The 20,957-nt window shown below is 48.3% G+C and overlaps 1 protein-coding gene across 1 annotated transcript in view; it reads right to left on the bottom strand.

The window, feature by feature from the left end:
* LOC121161742 (protein mono-ADP-ribosyltransferase PARP4-like) overlaps positions 1 to 20,957 on the bottom strand; it is a 74,570-nt gene that overhangs the window by 14,121 nt on the left and 39,492 nt on the right. Inside the window, exons 19-30 of the mRNA XM_040988344.1 lie at positions 20,434 to 20,480; positions 20,219 to 20,297; positions 16,127 to 16,264; positions 15,522 to 15,717; positions 13,498 to 13,565; positions 12,499 to 12,686; positions 11,295 to 11,394; positions 7,367 to 7,537; positions 7,046 to 7,126; positions 4,892 to 4,972; positions 3,870 to 3,965; positions 3,200 to 3,322 (exon numbers count right to left, since the gene is read on the bottom strand). Of these exons, the coding sequence (XP_040844278.1) occupies positions 3,200 to 3,322; positions 3,870 to 3,965; positions 4,892 to 4,972; positions 7,046 to 7,126; positions 7,367 to 7,537; positions 11,295 to 11,394; positions 12,499 to 12,686; positions 13,498 to 13,565; positions 15,522 to 15,717; positions 16,127 to 16,264; positions 20,219 to 20,297; positions 20,434 to 20,480 (1,368 nt within the window). The remainder of the gene's footprint in view (positions 1 to 3,199; positions 3,323 to 3,869; positions 3,966 to 4,891; positions 4,973 to 7,045; positions 7,127 to 7,366; positions 7,538 to 11,294; positions 11,395 to 12,498; positions 12,687 to 13,497; positions 13,566 to 15,521; positions 15,718 to 16,126; positions 16,265 to 20,218; positions 20,298 to 20,433; positions 20,481 to 20,957) is intronic.

Raw genomic sequence — 20,957 nt, 5'->3', positions numbered from 1 at the left:
TTGGGGAGTGAACTAGCAGACAGAAGATTCTTCTCTCTGTCTCTCCTTCTGACTTTCTGATTAAAAAAATAATAATAAATCTGAAAAAATATCTGTAAACTTTGGCTATTGACCATCACTCATTAGTCCATGTGTACAATTATCAACTCCATATATTAAGTCCATCATTGCAGCAAACAAGGAGATGACTAGTATCTCAATTTTAAAGGAAGATAATGACATGAACAGAGAATATACAGAAAAGGACTTTTTTTTTTTTAATTGGAGTGGTTTGTGGTACAGTAGGCTAAGGTGCTGTCTGCAACTCTCCCATCCCATAGGGGCTCTGGTGTAAGTCCCAGCTGCTCCACCTCCAATCCAGTACCCTGCTAATATGCCTGGGAGTGCAGCATACGACAGCCCCTAGTGCTTGGGTCCTGTCACCGTGTTGGAGTTCTGAGCTCCTGACTCTGTCTGACTTGCCCCCTGAATTGGCAGCCACTTGTGGAGTTCATCAGCAAATGAATGACCTCTCTGGCCTTCTGCTTCTTCTGTAACTTTGCCTTTCAATTAAACAAATAAATCTAATTAGATGATTGTTATAATTACAATAATTGTGATTATATTACAATTAAGATAATTTTAAGATAATTACTATCTTAAAAAAGAGAAAGTGATACATAGGCTCTTAAGAATATGAGACACATTCCCTTTCATTTAAGAAAGAAGTGAAAATGAAAATGTCTCCAATGTGTATCAAATTTTCAAGGATCAACATTTGGTAGTTGGGGGAAGGTGATGAGTGCTTATCTATGATTCCCAACCAGAGTGCTTGGGTTCAATTCCCATTGCCAGCTCCTGGGAACAGTGATGGTGGCTCAAGCAATTGTTTTCCTGACAGTCACATGGGAGACTAGGCTCCAGGCTCCAGGCTCCTGGCTCCTGCCTCCTGCCTCCCGGCTCCTGGCTCCAGGTTCCTGGCTCCTGGTTCCTGGCTCCCAGCTCCTGGCTCCCAGCTCCTGGCTCCAGGCTCCAGGCTCCATGCTCCAGGCTCCTGATTTCAGGCTTCTGGCTCCAGGCTCCTGGCTCCTGGCTCCTGGTTCCTGCCTCCCAGCTCCTGGCTCCTGGCTCTTGGCTCCTGGCTCCAGGCTCCAGGCTCCAGGCTCCTGGTTTCAGGCTTCTGGCTCCAGGCTCCCGGCTCCAGGTTCCTGCCTCCAGGCTCCTGGCTCCAGGCTCTTGGCTCCTGGTTCCTGCCTCCAGGCTCCTGGCTCCAGGCTCCTGGTTTTAGGCTTCTGGCTCCAGGCTCCTGCCTCCAGGCTCCCGGCTCCTGCCTCCAGGCTCCCAGCTCCTACCTCCAGGCTCCTGGCTCCAGGTTCCTGCCTCCAGGCTCTGGATGAGCACCACCTTAGTGGGCAGCTGAGAGAGAACTCTCTACTTCTGTCTCTCACATTTACAAAGATTCTTTTAGCGTGTATCTTTTATTTAATTTGAAAGGCAGTGAGACCTTTCATGACTTGGTTCACTCCCCAAATACCCGCCCCATCTCGGGCTGAGCCACGTCAAAGCCAGGGGCCCCAGGATTCAGTTTGAGTCTCTCCCGTGGGGCGCAAGGGTCCAAGCACTTGCGTCATTGCCTGTAGCCTCTCAGATGTATATTAGCAGGAAGCTAGACAAGAAGCAAAGCTGAGTCAACCTCTAGCCTCTGATCTGGGCTGCAGGCATCCCAAGCAGTGAAATAACTGACACGTCACATGCCCACCCCAACCCCTCCATTAAAAAAAAAATCAAATTATACGATGGGGTAAGCAGAGGACAGAGTAGCAGCCTCTCTTTTAAAAATATTTATTCATTTACTCATTTTCATTGTATTTGAATGGGGAGAGAGAGAGAAAAAAAATATAAGAAATCTTCCAAATGCTGGTTCATGTCCCAATTGCACGCAATAGCCAGGGCTGGGACAGGCCGAAGTCAGGGACCCAGAACCCAGTCCCGGTCTATTGTATGGGCGGCGGGGACCCAAGTCCAGTGCCATCAGCTGCTGCCTCACACAGTGCACCTGAGCAGGAAGGGCCAGGAGTTGAGCCAAGGCTGCGGGAGGAGGCCTGGGCAGACAGAAGGATGGCCACTGCACTGACGCCTGCCCCGACAGCCTCACTTGTTACATTGCTGCTGTCTGTTACTATGATCTGAGACAAGGCAATTTGGTCAGAGCCCATTAAAATTGTCAAGACAAATTGAAGAACAATTAGCATCCAGTCAATCACATGAAATGTGCAATGGCACTTTAAAAAGTTTATGCAAAACAGAATCAAATGATTATTTTGGTGCAAATGATTTTGAAATCCATGTATAGAGGAGGTTTGCAAAAAGTTCATATAGAATGTACATTATGAAACACTGTATGGATTGCAAAATGGTTTGCATAGAAATAAACTTCAATTCCATTTAAAAGTGTTTATTTTTATTGAAAAGGCAGAGATATAGAGAGAAAGATCTTCTATTGCTGGTTAACTCCCCATTGGCTACAATGGTTGGGTGCAAGGCAAGGACTTTAGCAACTAGGCTATTGTGCCAGGCCCTTAAATTTCACTTTCTATAAACTTTAAAGAACTGTTATTTACTCATGCATTAATTCATTTGGAAGGCTGAGAACACGGAGGGAGAGAGACAGACAAGCAGAGACAGAGAAATATTTTTCTAGCCCACTGGCTTAGTCTCCAAATGCCTGCCACAGCAGCCTGGCCCAGGTCGGAACCCAAAACCCAGAACTCAGTCTGGTTGTCCGAAGAACCTCAGCCACCACCTGCTACCTGTCCGGCTGCTCATCAGGAAGAAGTTTGGGAGATTGGGAGTGGAGCTAGGCTGCAACACAGACCCTCTGACAATGGGCTGTGAGCATCCGGAATGGCGTCTTAACCGCTGCATCAAACCCCAAGCCCTTGATAAACTTCCGGAAGTGCTCTCCTGTTATCTGATTGACTAGTTACCTGTATGGCAGCATATCGCTCCACGACCGAAGCATCGTTGCAGTTGCTCCATTTCTGTGCTTTGTAGCTACACTGATGTGTCGTGGCTGCTCAGGAATGCGGCAATGTTTTTACAAAGCTGCATTTTCCATCATAAGGGGAGCAACCGGCAGGTGCAGGAGACAGCACGCTGTTGCAACCGTGGAATGGGAATATGAAAGCTCACGTCTCCTGACGGGGTGACAAGGGCTTACCTGTGCCGCCCTGGGACTTGGCTGCTTCTCCTCCCAGCTCATGTAAGGCAGGAAGTCGACATCTTCTTCGGCAATGAGTGTTGAGATGTTTGGTATATTAGGAAAAGGTGCCCCATCACCGTCCTACATGGACTCAAAATTGGGTTACAATCAAAAAAGACATTCGCAAATTAGTGATTATCGCACGTTCTATAGCCTTGTGGGTGTTGGATTCGCACTGCGTCTCTCTGTAAGCTTGGGTCTTGGGTCCTGGGCCATGAGTTCAAGCAAAGGTGCACAGACAAGCCTCCTTGGTTGAGGGGTGCTGCCGAGAGCTGTGCTGAGTGCTTTCCATGGATTTTTCTGTGAACTAAGGAAGAGAAGAGGGCCTCTGGGAAGGGACAGGGAACTAGGCTTGATCTATTTTTTGAGGGTGTTGGATTAACAAAAGGTCGGAAGTGCCAAACATGCAACCAAATGATAGAATACTTTAAATTTACATCTGCAGCTATTAATAGCATTAAAAACAATATACACTTTTAGGGAGGTTCATCAGAAATCTTGGTGCAGACCACCATGGATGGGAGACCCTTCTGAGTCCTGCTGGTCTTCCCCCCTTTGAAACACAGCCCTTTGAAACACAGAGCGAGAGTAGCTTCCATAACATAGAAACATCAGTAAGCACACATACCCTTTTCTCAACTGCCACAAAGCTGGTAAATTGCGTTATAAGAGAATTTTCTTTGCTGAGCTTAATGATGACAGATTTCAAAGTTTGCTTCTTCATCTAGGGGAGGAAAAAAAAAAAAAAGAAAGCATGACCTGTTTTATTGGCATCTATTAGCTGCGCACGCTCAGAGGATCATTAAATGACGTAAACAGGTATTTTCCTGACTTATAGTGAGTATTTCAATCTGAATTCTAGGTCCAGGGTCCTGTCCAGGATTCTCAGGTAGATGTCTGCAACACAGGGTCAGCTGACTTGGCTCTGCCACAGGAAGAGGAGTTCCTGGACTTTACAAAAAGTGCCCACCAGTGGCCAGAGCCCTCAGTCCACAGAGGAACTCAAGGGGCTGGCTGGCTGTTGAGGATGGTCCCAGGCTGGACCTGGTGAGTTGCCTTCAGAGATCAAAGGGCTGTGAACACAACACTGTGATCCAAGAATGCTCAGGAGACCAGTGAGCATCTGCCATGCCTGTTAGGGCCCCTGGCCAGCCTGGTATCCGGCACCATCTTGGGATTGCATGGAATACCAACATGCTCACTTCATTCACACGAACAGTCTCTGGGTGACCAGCTGGACAGTCAGGCTGAGCTGGATGGCTGAGAGCTTCGGCCAGGGCCCTTCACAGCGAGGAGAGAGTGCTGGGTGCCTCGGGCAGGTCTTTCACAGCCCTGTTCTTGCCTTCACACTAGGCTGGGAATACCAACAGCACGAGCACAGGAGCCGAGATGGCCTCCCATGCAGGCACTCTCTGCATAGTCTCTGAGTCCCATGTCACCCCTCTCTGCATCTCAGAGTTCCCGGGAAAACACCAGGAGTCCCCGGGCACCCACACTCCCTGCATGGATGTCTCAGATGCAGTGCTACAAGCTCCCTGGCCCCTGGTTCTGTTCTCCACGCAACTGTCCTTACCTTCCACCTCCTTGGGTAAACTCATTAAGACTGAGCAAGAACAAGGCATACTGGTTTCTACAAGGAAAAGACCGAACCTCATGATTTGTCTCGTTTTCATGGAGAATGCCGTCTTCATAGTCTCTGATCAGAGCTCGCGCTGTCAGCTTGTGAATCATCTGTGTTTTAGCAGCAAAGGAGAAAGAGATTCAGATGGCTTCTCACCCAAGACTTACAAGCCTCTTTTAAAAACAGCTGGAGTTGACATGTGGCGGGACGCAATATGATGAGTTTTCACACACGTTTTCAGCCACACGGCCACTACCGAAATGAAGATACAGAATCTCCCCTCACCCTCAAAGCTTCCCTCGAGCGCCTTGCAGTCAGCCTGCAGACACAGCCCTGTTTTCTCAACTGCATGTTTTCTGTTGCCTGAGGTTTGCTTTTTTTCTACCAAAGACCATTTTGCCACTCCAATTCATTTTGGCAATTTAAAACTGCTGTTCCGCAATAGGAGAAGCCGGGCTGGGACTGGGGTGTGCAGCCAGGAACGGGGACCACAGCCCCTGTAGGTGAAGACTAGGGTGAGGAACTGACCTCCAGTGGCAACAGCAGTTTTCAGTAATCCCATCCATCCACAGGGGAAGGCTGACCTTCAAGACTATGATTTTACAGAGAACAATCTGTTTCCAGGTAAAAATTCTTTGATCTGCGTCCAGCACTTTAGCATAGCAAGTTGAACTTCCGCCTGCGGCGCCAGCATCCCATGAGTGCTGCGTGGAGTACTGGCTTCTCTACTTCAGATCCAGGTCCCTGCTAACAGCCTGGGGAGGCAGCAGAGGATGGCTCAAGGCCTTGGGCCCCTGCACCCATGTCAGGGACCTGGAAGAAGCTCCTGGCTCCTGGCTTTGGACCAGCTCAGCTCCAGCCATTGTGGCCAGTTGGGGAGCAAATCAGCTGAGTGAACCTCTCTCTGTGTCTCTCCTGTCTCTGCAACTCTGTCTTTCAAATAAATTAAAAAAAAAATCCTTTGAACCCTTAGCTTCAATTTTTGAAGCAATATCAATATTTCGCAAAATTCCATGCATTAAGCCATTGGCAAATATTGTCAATTATATTGATCCACTGTCAAAAAGTAAACTGCATCTCACCTTAGAAACACAGTAATAACCGGGATATGATTTGCTTGGATATGCAAGTAGTCCCATGACTAACAAATTACATGCATGGAATACACAGCTCAGTGTTTTCAAGGTCAAACTGGAGCGTGTGCAGTAGGTCCCAAAGCTCCTTCAGGGACTCCCAAGGCCAGGTTTGTTATTCCCTTGCGATTGTGCGCATGTGTATGTTAACTTGGATGGGAGCATGTCTGCCTGCGGTTGGAGGGACTTTCAGCCTCGGCCTCCTGGCACAGTTAATCACCAGTGGTCAGTGAGCCCAGGAGCCTCCTGCTTGATGACAACTGCGGGAAACCTGACCAATGGGCCCAGAGGGCACCTGGCTTGGGCACATCCACATGTTGGACAGGAAGTCCAGCACTGGGTACCCTTCCAGCCTTGCCCTGGGCCACCCCTGCCCTGGCAGTCTCTGTGTGCGTTTATATCATGCTTGATGACACAAAGACGGGGAGGAAGGGGTTTCCTGGGTTCTGTGAGCTGTAAGAGCATATGACCGAGCCTGGGCAGGCTGTGGATGCCCCAGTATACCACCCAGGGCCTGTGAGTGTCCTGGGGGGCTGAGCCCTCCCCTGCTGGGACACACACACTCCGGGCAGTGAAGACTCAGATGTAGGATACAGAGTGAGGGCAAAGCACTGGTCAACGAGGGCAAAGTCCACGTGATGGAGACCACGGGTGGAGTGAGAAGGAAGGAGCCTGGAGATTTTCATTTCGTAATTAATTTGCTTTTCATTTCAAAACGGAAAACTACATCTTCAACATAGCATGTAGTTGACCCTGACGCAGTAATGCTGTGATGGACATTTATCAATAGTGTGGCTATTGCCTTGACAATGAGCCTTCATTGGGTCATGAGCATCTTTGAAACTCTCCATAGGGCAATTATTCGTACCAGTGCCCATGGGGTCGTTCAGACATGAGGCCCCTGGGCTGTGAGTCAGCTGTGTACTTGGTCCCATCTTTGTATGTACACATGACCAAGCTCTGCGTCATGTACAACAAAGGAAGAATGCACCCACACACGGAAACACACGATTAAGACTTTTGGCCCAAAGTTTAAGTATAGAATCTCACAGTTCCCGTTGTCTTCTGGAGCTCGGTAGTCGACACCATGGCCTGGAATTCCTTCTCTTCAATCAGCGCACACAGAGTTGCCTGCAATGGGAAAGACACAAACTCCTCCTAGGTTTCCATTCCAGCTTCTGCTGAGTCCACAGTGGTTCTCTCGATGACGGTTCCCCCTTCTCACTGACAGAAGCCTCGTGAGCCCCAGGCTAACACCCAGCTGTGTCCCCACAAGGGGAAAATCTGCTACTCAGGAAGAGAAGGAAGAAAGAAAAAAAAGTAGCAAAATGGATTGCTCTTCCCAATAGCACGACTTGTGCACCTGCCTACCTGTGTACAATGGGGAATGAATCCATAGACGAGGAGCCGGTCGTTGTGAAACAAGGAGGGCACCTGGGCGGGGGCCTGCAGGGGCTCAGGGGCATCCAGACTGAGCTGCTGCCACTTGACAGAGACAGAGTGGCAACTTGGAGAATGCAGCCTGGCCATTTGCTCTTCTATCTGTTAATAAAACAGCAATTATTTCTTGTTCAAGGTGACACACATGTTTTTGTTTTATTTTGCATTTGTTTATTTGATTGCTGTTGCCAGCCATATCTGTATGTACTGGCTACATGCCGTACCCAAAATGGCGCCGGCCAGAGAAGCCACATCTTGGTGTTTGGTGCAGAGTCATGTAGCCTTCGCAGTACTGCGCAGGCGCCTAGCGCATGCGCAGTGAGCTGCGGCGCGGCAGGCACGTAAACACTGGGACTGACGAATCCAGTCGCCCAGAACCCTGCGTAATCATGACGCCGACCTATCATCGGCGGAGGCGGGGCCAGACAGCACATAAGAGCAGACAGACTGCCGGGATCTGGGCCTCTTCATGTTGGTGTGCACAATAAATTTTACCGCAGGAGGCTTCACTCGCGTCTGCGTCTTATTGCTGGGCGGTAAGACACGTGGGCGCGACAGATTGCTTTAGCATTTATTTATTTTTAGTGGAAAGGCAGATTTACAGAGAGGAGAGACACAGAGAAAGATCTTCTGTCTGCTGGGTCACTCCCCAAGTGGCCCCAGTTGCCGGAGCTGAGTCGACCTGAAGCCAGGAGCCAGGAGCTTCTTCAGGGTCTCCCACAAGGGTGCAGGGTCCCAAGGCTTTAGGCAGTCCTCGACTGCTTTCCTAGGCCACAAGCAGGGAGCTGGATGGGAAATGCAGCAGCTAGGACACAAAGCTGGTGCCATCTGGGATCCTGGCCCTTTCAAAGGGAAAGGTTTAGCCACTGAGCCATCATGCTGGACCCATGACACGCATGTTTACATTATTATTATTACATTAGGAATTTTACAGATTCTTTTTTTTTCCTCCTTCCTGATAATGGCTCTTTTCCAAAAAGAGCTAGACAAAATGTTACACAACATCACTATTACATGGCTTAAATTTACAAAGCCTCCTGGGTCTATGCCATTAGCTAATGAATTCTCTTTTCTTTTTTTTTTTTTAATTCTTTCATTTTTTTAAACCAGGCCTCTTTGATTGCTGGAGCAGTGGGGACACAGCTGTGCAGTGGACCACATGACAAGACACACACGGCGGACATGACAGATCATGGAGGCCTGCCCACAGAGGGCAGGACAAGTTGGACCACACTCCTGGCTGAGCTTCGGCAGCAGGTGTCTGGGCAAGCCTGGAGGGATCACCTCTTCCGTGGAACAACGGAATCAACAGCATCTCAGAACTACTGAAGCCACCAAAGCAGCACCCTTGAGACATGCTCCACATCCGGGACCTCAGCATGACACTGAAAGGCCGTCCCACGACCTCAGCTACAGCTGCGGTTAGGCTGCTGGCAGTGGCCTTCTCTTCCTCTCCCTTCTTTCCCCAGAAACAGGAAGAATAGAAAGGAAGATTAGAAACAAGTGTCTGGGCCTGGCGTGGTAGCCTAGTGGTTAAAGTCCTTGCTTTGCACATGCTGAGATCCCATATGGGTGCCGGTTCATGTCCCAGCTGCTCCACTTCTCATCTAGCTCCCTGCTTGTGACCTGGGAAATTAGTTGAAGATGGCCCAAAGCTGTGGGACCCTGCACCCCCGTGGGAGACCTGGAAGAGGCTCCTAGTTTTGGACCTGTTCAGCCCTGGCTGTTGTGGCCACTTGGAGAATGAATCAGCAGAAGAAAGACTTTTCTCTGTTTCTCCTCCTCTCTGTATATCTGACTTTCCAAAAAAATAAATATACCTTTTTTTTTTTAAAAAGATATAGACCAAGTGTGTATTTTTTTAAAAGGATTTATTTAATTTTTATTGCAATTGCAGATATACAGAGAGGAGGAGAGACAGAGAGAAAGATCTTCTGTTCGATGATTCACTCCCCAAGTGGCCGTAATGGCTGGAGCTGTGCTGATCTGAAGCCAGGAGCTTCTTCCAAGTCTCCCACGCCGGCGCAGGGTCCCAAGGCTTAGGGCCGTTCTTGACTGCTTTCCTAGGCCACAAGCAGGGAGCTGGATGGGAAATGGGCCACTGGGATTAGTACCGGTGCCCATATGGGATTCCGGCATGTGCAAGGTGAGGACTTTAGCCACTAGGCTACCACTCTGGACCCTCAACAAATAATCTTAAAAAAAAAAAAGAATGTGCTGCACTTGAGATGCCCACACAGGAGTACCAGTTCAAATCCATGCTAATCCTATTCTGATTCAGCTTCCTGCTGGAGGAAGTCAATGATGGTTCAAGTACTTGGGCATCTGAGCCCATACGGGAGAACTTGAAAAAGCCCTGGGCTCCTGGCTCCTGCCTGGCCACAAGATAGGCATCTATGGCGTGACCCAGCAGATGGAAGATCGCCCTGTCTCTCCTTGCTCTTCATTTAACCCTGGCTTTCAAATAAATAAGCACATTTTAAAAACAGCCAGCCAGCACCAAGAGTGAATAGAGAACGTAAATAGAAATCATGACGATATGTAACTTTATATCCGTTACGATGGCTGCTATTAAACAGACAAAAACAAAAACGTAAGAAGCAGTGCCGATGTGTGGCCAGTGGCAATACGAGATGGAGCAGCTGCTGAGGGAGACAGCATGGCAGCCCTAAGCCACCCACGGGGTGACCACAGGATCCAGCAGTGTCACTTCTCAGCTGCCCGGAAACGAATGCTGAGGTCGGACAGGTCCCTGCATGCCAACCTTCACACCAGCATCATTCGCAACCACCAAAGGGTGGAAGCCACCCGAGGGTCCATCCACCGATGACCAGGTGGTCAACACGTGGTCATGGACCATTATTCAGCCTTAAAGACAAGGAAATTCTGGCGCACAAGCTGAGCCTTGAATACATTATGTTACGTGAATTAAAGCAGTCACCAAAGGGATTTATGTGGATAGGGCATACCTGGAACAGGAAGGCTGCTAGAGCCCTGGAGGGCACAGCAGGTGCCAAGGGAGAGGAGGGGATGGCAGCTACTGTTTAAAGGGAGATGAAAAAGCTCTGCGACAGGACACGACTACAACATCATTGGATGTCACCTGCCATGCCCCAGCTCCAGCCCCGTGGCATGCCAGGGCCACAAGCATGCTACTATAGACCCCGTGCACATGCCACAGAGCTGGGCACTGCACAGCCACTGCACATTGGGATGTTTTGTGTCTCATTGACCACAATAAAAATCCCAGCAAAACACACATCATAGCTCACCTCCAAAAATCAACACACAACACTTCATAAAACAGAAATCCAACTGTTACCTGGGCAACTGGCCAAATCCTACAGGGATGGTGCTCTTGCCAGAGCAGCAGCACATGGGCAGGAGCCCACCTGTCCGTAGGTCTGTCCACAGCGCCCCTTGCCAGCCCAGCAAACACGCTGGTTCTCATCATTTAGACTCGTGAAGCTCATCTTCCACATAAGAGCATAAAATGAGGGTGAGTTGGGCCCGGTGGCGTGGCCTAGCGGCTAAAGTCCTTGCCTTGAACATGCCCGGGATCCCATATGGGTGCTGGTTCTAATCCCGGCAGCTCCACTTCCCATCCAGCTCCCTGCTTGTGGCTTGGGAAAGCAGTCGAGGACGGACCAAGGCCTTGGGACCCTGCACCGGTGTGAGATACCCAGAAGTGGTTCCTGGCTCCTGGCTTCGGATCGGCATAGCATCGGCCGTTGCGCTCACTTGGGGAGTGAATCATCGAATGGAAGATATTCCTCTCTGTCTCTCCTCCTCTCTGTATATCTGACTTTGCAATAAATAAATAAATCTTTAAAAAAAATGAGGGTGATTAAACACGTACCTGTTTCTTCCAACTATGTTTGGAGTTTGAATTAAAATATTCAAACACTCCAGCACCGTACTGGGACAAAGTCCTCAAGATGTGACGATTCGCAGAGGCACTGAAAAAATATCACAGTTTGATGTTCAAAACACTCTAGACACATTTTTATTTTTTATTGGAAAGGCAGATATGCAGAGGGAAGAAAAGACAGAGAGAAAGATCTTCCATCTACTGGTTCACTCGCCAAGTGGCTGCAAGGGCCAGAGCTAAGCCAATCTGAAGCCAGGAGCCAGGAGCTTCTTCTGGGTCTCCCACATGGGTGCAGGGTCCCTCCCAGGTCTTGGGCCATCCTGCACTGCTTTCCCAGGCCACAAGCAGGGAGCTGGATGGGAAGTGGAGCTGCCGGGACACAAACTGGTGCCCATATGGGATCCCAGCGCGTGCACGGCAAGGATTTAATTAGTAGGCTATCTCACTGGGCCCAATAATATTTATGTCTTAAAACTGGATACACACCGAAATGCAGGAAGTATAAAGAAATGATGCTCACTGAAGCAAAGAGAATTCTTGATATTTAAAAGGCATTGGTCCTATCAGGTTTCTGTTGATAATATTTCACTAAGAACTAATTTCTGATTCTCATGTTGTAGCAGAGCAGGTTAAGCCACTATCTGAGCTGCTGGTTTGAATCCCAGGTGCCATACTTTATGATCCAGCTGTTGCTAACACAACTGGGAGCCCAGCAGATGGCCCAAGTGCTTGCATGTCAATACCATCTGGATGGAATTTCAGGCCCCTGGCGTTGGCCTGGCCTAGTCCTACCACTGTAGCCTTGGAGAGCAACAAGCGACTTGCAAGATTCTCTCTCTCTCTCTCTCTGTTTCTGTAGCACTGCCTTTCAAACAAATGCATCTTTGAAAAAAAAAAAAAAGATGAACTGCAGCTAGTCCGCATTGTGGTTTGGCAAATTAAGCCTCCACCTCTGATGCTTGCTTCTCAACATGAACACTGAATCTGTGTCCCAGCTGCTCCACTTCCGATCCAGCTCCCTGAAAAAGAGCCTGGGAAAGCAGTGGAGGCTGACCCGGATGCTTGGGCCCCTGCACCCACAGGGGAGATCCAGCAGAAGCTCCTGGCTTCAGGTCAGCTCAGCTCCAGCTGTTGGGGTCATCTGGGGAATGAACAAGCAGATGCAAGATCCTTCCAGGTGGTCAGGACTTACCCAATTCCACAGGTGAACAGCCTGGTGTGGTGGACACTCCTTTTCACGAGCTGTAAGGTCAGGCTCTCATTCTGGAGGTGCCCGTCAGATATCAGGAGAATGTTCCGTAACCCTTGAGCGGGGTACAGTAAACTTAAGTACCGTAGGGTTTTCCAGAAGTCTGTGTTCCCCATGGTAGGCGTGGCTGACTGGAGGAGACAAAACAAAAGAGCACTCAGTCCTTTTTGGGTGAATTCACCATTAACTGGAACCATTTCCTGAAGTGCGTCTTTTAACGAGGGCTTAGCGATGTGCCATCATTGCGGTAACTATATCCCTTCCGTTTATTTCATATCTTTATCACTTGCCACTTGCTTGTGTATGGCTGTTGCGTGCATGGGAGAAACAGCCCTCAAACCACCCCTGGGTTCACCAGCCTGGACTTGGTGGGAGCCTGGCCATTCTTAGCCTGCTCCATTGGGAGAGAGAATAAACACAGACCCAAGTAAATTGTTCAAGGGACTGGAGCTGGGGCACGGCACGTGACGCCCCTGGCATTCCACAGCGGTGCCAATCAGAGTCCCAAATACTTCTGATGAGCTTCCTGTTGATGTACTCGGGAGAGCAGTGGAGGATGCCCCTGGTGCCCACGCCCCTGCACCCAACTAGGAGATCTGGATGGAATTCCAGCAGGTGAACTATTTTTATCTCTTCCTTTCAAATTATTGCTATTATTATTTTTAGAAAAAATGTCAAAATCATTAATATCAGTTACATACAGACTGGTGATTTGTTTCTACTCTTTAATTTTCAATTTTTCTGTAACAGATTCACATACCATTACTAGTGAAATAAAGAGCCTGCCAACACAGCAGCCCAAAGAGGGAATGGGTCCTAATTTAACCCATTGGACTACTAATTTTTTTTTTTTTAATTTAAACCCCATCTTTCCTCCAACCCCGAGACCACTAACTCTTGATAGAGGAAGACTCAGAGAATGGAGAAAATGTTTTCGCTCACCAAAATGAAGTCCGTCAGCACTTTTTGACTTGTGATGTTCTTAGGATATGAAAATAGCTCCTTGTAACCTACGTAATAACATTACATGAGATGTTCCCATGAAACATTCAGTTTATCACCAAGACGCAAGAATGACAACTTTGCTGCTATCATACAGAAAATGTTAGGGCTGGTGCATGGCTCAGCTGGCTAACCCCCTACCTCCAAGCAGCAGGATCCCATAGGGGTGCTGCTTCCTGTGCTAAGCTATTCTGCCTCCCATCCAGCTCCCTGCTTGTGGCCTGAGAAAGCAGCAGAGGATGGCCCAAAACCTTGGGACTCTGCACTTGCGTGGGAGACAAAGAAGCAGCTCCTGGCTCCTGGCCTTGGATTGGCTCAGCTGTGGCTGTTACAGTGGGATGAACCAGTGGATGGAAGATATTTCTTTGTGTCTCTTCTTCTCTCTATAAATCTGCCTTTCCAATGGAAATCATTTTTTTTTTAAAAAGGAAAATTTTATTAATGGGCATACCTTCCTTTTTAGAAAACCATGCTTGATCATTTTAATGTATAAAAAATTCATTGTATATCTATACATTCTAGAGCATGCCAATCCTGTACTTTATTATGCATGATGCTCTGGGTCGGATCTATGTAGTCACGTGGTTTGAGTCAGTTCAGCTGCTCTGTAGATCGTTTGTGCAAAGTGAGCCATGGGGCCCGGCGCCATGGCCTAGTGGCTAAAGTCCTCGCTTTGAATGCGCTGGGATCCCATTGGGAGCTGGTTCTAATCCCAGCAGCTCCACTTCTCATCTAGCTCCCTGCTTGTGGCCTGGGAAAACAGTCGAGAATGGCCCAGAGCCTTGGGACCCTGCACCCATGTGGGAGACCTGGAGAAGGTTTCTGGCTCCTGGCTTCGGATTGGAGCAACTTTGTGGTCACTTGGGGACTGAATCATCGGATGGAATATCTTCCTCTCTGCCTCTCCTCCTCTCTATATATCTGACTTTGTAATTAAAAATAAATAAATCTTAAAAAAATAAAGAGCCAAGGTGGGTAGCAATGGCAGGAGCAGCTTGGACCTACAAGGGCTGGCATTTTAAATTTTTGTTAAAGTTTTATTAAATTTGTTGGAAAGGTAGATTGTATGGAGGGGACAGAAAGATTTTCCATCGACTGATTCACTCCCCAAGTGAACACAGAGAGGACGGAGCTGAGCTGATCCGAAGCCAGGAGCTTCTTCCAGGTCTCCCACATGGGTGCAGGGTCCCAAGGCTTTGGGCCGTTCTCCACTGCCTTCCCAGGCCACAAGCAGGGAGCTGGATGGGAAGTAGAGCAGCTGGGACATAAAATGGTGCTCTTCTGGGATCCTGGTGCTTGCAAGGTCAAGGATTAGTCAGTGCTGTCATGGCGCTGGGCCCTAGGGCCAGCCTTCATGCATGCCCTTTGCAATCCCCCCACCTGTTGGACTCATGTCCACGTCCCGCTCCATCATAGAGGCTTCAGGCAGCCTACTGGATGGCCTGGAAGACGAAAATAATGATAAGATGGCACGGACTTCTCTCTACTGAAGTGTCCCCTGCTGCTGGCAGAGACGTGTCTGGACACTGGCCTGCAGGACAGCATCGCCTTCCTCCTAACAGTGCCCTGATGCTGAGACAATGCTTCACAGTGCTGATCGCAAATGAGCCATTCTTACTTTGGGGACACCCTGTGAATCAGACCGAGGGTCTTGTGTTCAGCTCAGCTAACAATAACCATTACCATACCATACTAGACTGGGACAGCCCTGATTTTAAACCCTTTACAGGGTTTAAATCAGCTTACTGCACATGGTAGTACAGGAGGGAGAGACAGCCGCAGACGACAGATGAGGACACTCAGGAACCCAAACTTGAAGCACTTGCTCAAGGCAACACACCGAGCTTGAGCGTGGCAGAGCCGGACACGGGCCCAACTTCCCGTGTGCCAGGCCCTTGCTTCTCCTACAGGGTGTGGTCCCAGCAAGGAGGAAGACTTCCGGGCTGGGACTCGGGCATGCTCACCTGTGCCGAACTGGATGATGTTTACTTTCTGCTTCTTGCCTAGCAGGGACAAGGCGTGCAAGGCAATCTTTCGGGCGTTGGTGAATGTCACCCCCTCCATGGAATTGGAACAGTCAAGACAAATAATCACTTCGTTCCTGTCGGCCACGTGTGGGAGGGTGGCAGTGAGGCAGGGTTGAAAGACAAGCATGCATGCCTAAAAGGAGGGAGAGACATGGCAGCACGGCCTAGTAGGACTTCAAATAGCAGAATGGTAGAGCTGGCATTTACAGTGTATAGGGCATAAACCTGAGAGCTCCAGAACCAACGTCAGTGAAGTCACATGGTATCAACATTGGAACACGCTTAGATGCCTCTCTCTGTCTCTACCGCACACACACAGCCAAAGTTCAAGGCCTTGCCCCCCGCCCCCCAACACACACAGCTTGTGGGTGGACAAGCTGGGCTCTGGCTCCCACATCTTTGTTTGGAAATCTCAGGCAGGCTCTTTGCAGAGTCTTCAGGATGCATTCATTTTCAGTCAGTAATTTCCTATGGAAATAACCCGTTTCTTCCCACATGCTTTTCCAATCCTAGGTCTTAATTCTAAGAGAGGAGGAACGTACCTCACTTTCTTTTTCTGGATGTTTTTCCACCCACATCCTTGGGAGGTACGGATCACACAGACCGACGTGAAGGGAGAAGCCGTTGCTCTCCAAGGTGCTGCCTTCCACGGTGCTGACGACCGCCTTGCAGTCAGTGCTCTGCAAAGCAAGCAGTCACATAGCACAGTGACCCACAAGACACAGGCATGCCATCAGTGTGCAAGAAATAAACGCCGTTGCTTGATTCACATAACTCTGTGAGGAGCCAGCAACACAGGAATAAACCCCAACCGCATGAAATGTAGGTTTTAGGTGTCTGAGCAGTGTCATCCATCCCCCCCCCCCCACCGCCCTTGAAATGCTAAGGTTGATTTACACAGTCAAGTTTAGGTGAGTCTCAGGATGGTCTCAACCCTGGGTTCCATGCAGAGACCTGTGTATTCAGCAATGCATATGGCAGAGCGCACACTAGTTAATCAGGACCTAAACCAGCAGTGGGGAACAGTCCAAAGATGTCTTAAAGTTATGCCTTATTTCGAGATTATATCTTTGTAAATGTAAGGAAGCTTTTGAAATGCACTTAAGTGTACAAACAGCGACGACCATGTGGTGACTCCCAAGGTCTCTCTACTCCTATAATCCTGCCCCTTTGCGATGTGACCTTGGAGCTCCTCCCATCAAGAGGTGGTGCCTATGTCACCACTCTTGAATTGGCCATTGGAGGCGGCTGTATGAGTTGCTTTGCCCAGTGGCATACTGGCAGATGAGATGTGATATAAGCAGGGACTTGTGGAATGCCACCAGTTTTCCCGTGATGCCCCTCTGTTGAATGAATGGCCTTCGGTCAACCTGCTGGATGGTGGAAGACACAGCTGCTGCCCCAGCTGACACCAAGGCAGCAGCTGAGTGTCATGATGCCATGTTTGACCAGCTGGTGCCTCCAAGACCCAGAGCTGCCAGGCCAATCCACAGAAGTGTGAGAATAACTGGCACTTGCTGCTTTAAGTCCCAGGCCTTGGCAACTCTTGTTGCCCAAAGCTAACTGGGGTGGTGGCCTTGGCACCCAGGGTGGATCAAACCCATGTGCCTCTCTTTGCTGTATAGCAACGTGCTAAGTTTCCAAAGAGTGGGAAGGAAACTTTAAAAAGTTTTAACTTATACAAGAGATTGAGAACATCGACAAAAATCACAGCAGATGGGAGGCATCTAAAAGTTTAAGGAGCTAGAAAGCTGAAGGAGATGGGGCTGAAGTAGAGGCAGCTACTCCCCAGTGCCCACAGAGGGGGCCACTACAGGTGGCAGTCTCGTTAACCCTCAGCAGCAAAGGGAAGGCTCAGAGGCAGAGGCACAGTTCCTGCAGAAACATGGTCCCAGCCAAGAGATCATGAGCCAAGCTCGCAGGTTCCAGGCTCTTCCCCACTCGGAGTTGCTTAGCACTAGTGCCATGCATCCCCTGTTTTCTCACTAAAGGAGACAGAGGCTCAGCAATTAGAAAACTTCAACCAGGGGTGGGTGTTGTGGCATAGCCTATTAAGCTACCTCCTGTGGTCCCATATCAGAGTGCTGGTTCAGTTCCTGGTTGCTATGCTTCCATTGCGGCTCTCTGCTAATGTGCCTGGGAAAGCAGCTGAAGATGGTCCAAGTGCTTGGCCCCTTGTCACCCATATAGGAGACCCAAATGGAGTTCCTAGCTCTTAGCTTCAGCCCAGTCTAGCCCTGGCTGCTGTGGCCATTTGGGAAGTGGAGCAAAAGATGCAAGATCTTTCTCTGTCCCTCCTTCCCTTCCTCTCTCTCTCTCTATTACTCTGCGTTTCAAAAAAAAAAAAAAATCTTTTAAAAAAATTTCAACCAAATAGCACCTAGACTAGGAGATGCTGGCACAATGGCACAGAACAGTGTAGGGCTATTCCCCAAGGGGAAGGAAAGCGAGTTGGCATTCTAACATGTGAGTCTCCCAGTCACACTTTCTGACCATCCAGAAGGTTCAAATCAATGTTCTTGTGTCTCAGTTCTGACAACAAAAACAGGAAGACGTCCCCAAGACGGATTAGGAAAAGCCTCTACCATGAAGAATACAGACACAAAAAAATCCAGAAGGGAAAAGTGGAACTGAAAATGAGGAAACAGAAAAAAAAAATGTGTATTGTGAATGTTTTCCAAGAAACAAAAGAAAACAGTTTTCCCATGAAACATACAAAGGTGCTATGAAAAAGGAATATTCAAAGGACAGAAAAGAGCTCCGAGAACTAAAATGTATGAGAATCAAAACCACACATTGGGCCTGGTGAGGTGGCATAGCAGCCAAGTCCTTGCCTTGAACACACCATATGGGAGCTGGTCCTAATCCCAGCAGCCCCGCTTCCCATCCAGCTCCCTGCCTGTGGCCTGGGAAAGCAGTCGAGGACAGCTTTGGGACCCTGCACCCGTGTGGGAGACCCAGAAGAAACTCCTGGCTCCTGGCTTCAAATTGGCGCAGCCTCGGCCATTGCAGTCACTTGGGGAGTCAATCATTGGACAGAAGATCTTCCTCTCTGTCTCTCTTCCTTTCTGTATATCTGACTTTGCAATAAAAATAAACAAATCTTTAAAGAATCACACATTTTGTAGAGCGAGGACAATTTAAAATTGGACAGGAAACTCTCCTAGGAAATAGCACAAAAAGGCAATTGATTGGACAGGAGGAGAGGAACGCCAGACAGCGAAGACACCTGATTGGAAGATGCTGCAGTAAGGAAGGAGAGAAAGGAGTGACTCATTTTTAAAAATTCTTATTTCCCAGGACTAGGCAACATGAATTACATACAATGAACTAACGTCGTATATTTAGGAAACTTCAGGATCCTAGGGATAATTCTTGTAGAATCCTCAAAAACCGAGCTCAACAGGCCACAAAGGACAGGGAACATGAATAATTGCACTTGTCAGAAGTAACCCTGGGAGCCACACCTGCCTGGAGAAGGGCGGGTGTTTTTACTCCCTCCCCATATGCGTTCTCAGGAAGTATGTGGAGGTTGTGCTCTGCCAGCCTGGAGGAAGAAAATAAGAAGCATGGAGGAAAAAAAAAAAAAAACAATCAATCAACCAACCAACCAAACAAAACAGCAAAAGGAAGGATAGTACAGGGAAGCCTCGATAGGTTGGCCCAGTGATAACCTGACCAGACCATCGCAGGAGCCAGAGGACGAGGTGGGGGAAGGCAGGGAAATGGGCCATCAGGCACCAACAGTGTGAAAAACAGCGTGTAGAGAGGTTAGCCTCAACTGCCAGATACAGTCCTTGGAAACAGGCTAATGGAAACAGCAACTTTGACAAAAGAATGTCATCATAACACATTTCTTGGTTCAATGGTAAACACTGCTATTAACAATAATTGACAATTTTAGTTACTTGTTTTCGCCTCATTTGAAAGACACAAAGAGAGAGAGAGGTATCTTTCACCTCCTGGTTTACTCCACACATGCTCAGAACAGCCAGGGCTGAGCCAAGCTAAACCCACCCAGGAGCCAGGAACTCCAGCCAGGTCTCCCATCGTGGTGGGAGGAACCCCCATTTGGGCCTTCACCTGCTGCCTGCTTTTATGCACCAAAATAAACTTGTATTTTTTGGAAAATTTGTATTTGAGAGGCAAAGAGACAGAGCTTTGAGCTCTCCAACCGGAGGATAAAAGCTCTTTCTCTGATTTTCAAATACATAAATTAGTGGTGAATTTTACAACTTCACTGTTCTGAACGGAGATCCAAGGCACAGGCTTTTGGCTCAGTGTTGAAGATGTCTTGGTGCATCTGCACCTGCCCATCTCATAGTGCCCGGGCTGAGTCTCCTCTCTGTTTCTAACCCAATTTCCTGCTAATGTACTGTGGAAGGTAGCAGATGAGGTCTCGGTACGTGGGCCTCTGCCATCTACATAAGCAGCACAGGTAAGTTCCTGGCTCTTTGCTTTGGCATGGTCCTTCCCAGGCTGTGGTGGACATTTGGGATTTGGGGAGTGAACCAGTGGGTGGACACTTGCTCTCTGTCTCTGTGTCCATGTTCAAATCTATGTCTACATCTATATGTAGCATTGCCTGTCAATAAATATTTTTTTTTAAAAAAAGAAAGAAAACATTCACTAACCTTTTGTTTTAGTTCATGCGTGTCACTGGAAATGAACTTGATCACATATGGCATCTCGATAGACATAGTCAAAGAGAAGCTACCAAAAGTGAAGACGTTGCTTTAGTCTCTCATGTCTTAGTTCTACCAAGTTGTTTCACATAATTTTATAAGAAAATGTAAGCCATAATGACAAATCAAACAACAGATGGGTTTTAAATATTTCAGGTACTTACCTTTGCTGTGTTCCTATTTCCTTCACACAAATCTTCTCTACTGTGTCCTGTTTAAAGAAAAACACACGTGGCTGAGTGTCTAGTCAAAGTTCCCAGTGGAACCCTGAACTGACGGCAGCACCACACAGGTCGACCTGGGACACGGAACGCTGTTCTTGGAGTGACAGTCCCTTCCAAGGCACACCTGACAGCAGGAATCACGTCTGACCATTATGCACACACACTAAGTGTTTGTAGTGTGTAAACACACACCTCACTCTGCATGCCTGTATTCGTATACACATTTATACACATATGTGCACCTACAACAATAATCAGCAGCTTTCTCTGGGTAATAGAACTGGGATGATCTTAATCCTCTTCTTTTGGCTTATTTGAGTTCGCCATGCTCATCCACTCTTTGTGACGAAGCACACACACAGAACATGAGTGATCGAGTAGTTAAAAAAAACTATGCCCATTGAGCAGATCTGTCTTCCTGTTGATTCATGTCACAGATAGGACACACGTCTAAACACCTAAGT

This window comes from Ochotona curzoniae, unplaced genomic scaffold (genome assembly GCF_017591425.1).
Source record: "Ochotona curzoniae isolate NIBS_2020 unplaced genomic scaffold, NIBS_Ocur_1.0 contig_4838, whole genome shotgun sequence".
Lineage (NCBI taxonomy): Eukaryota > Metazoa > Chordata > Mammalia > Lagomorpha > Ochotonidae > Ochotona > Ochotona curzoniae.
The sequence above is the reverse complement of the archived record's forward strand: the minus strand, read 5'-3'. Positions and strand labels throughout refer to the sequence as shown.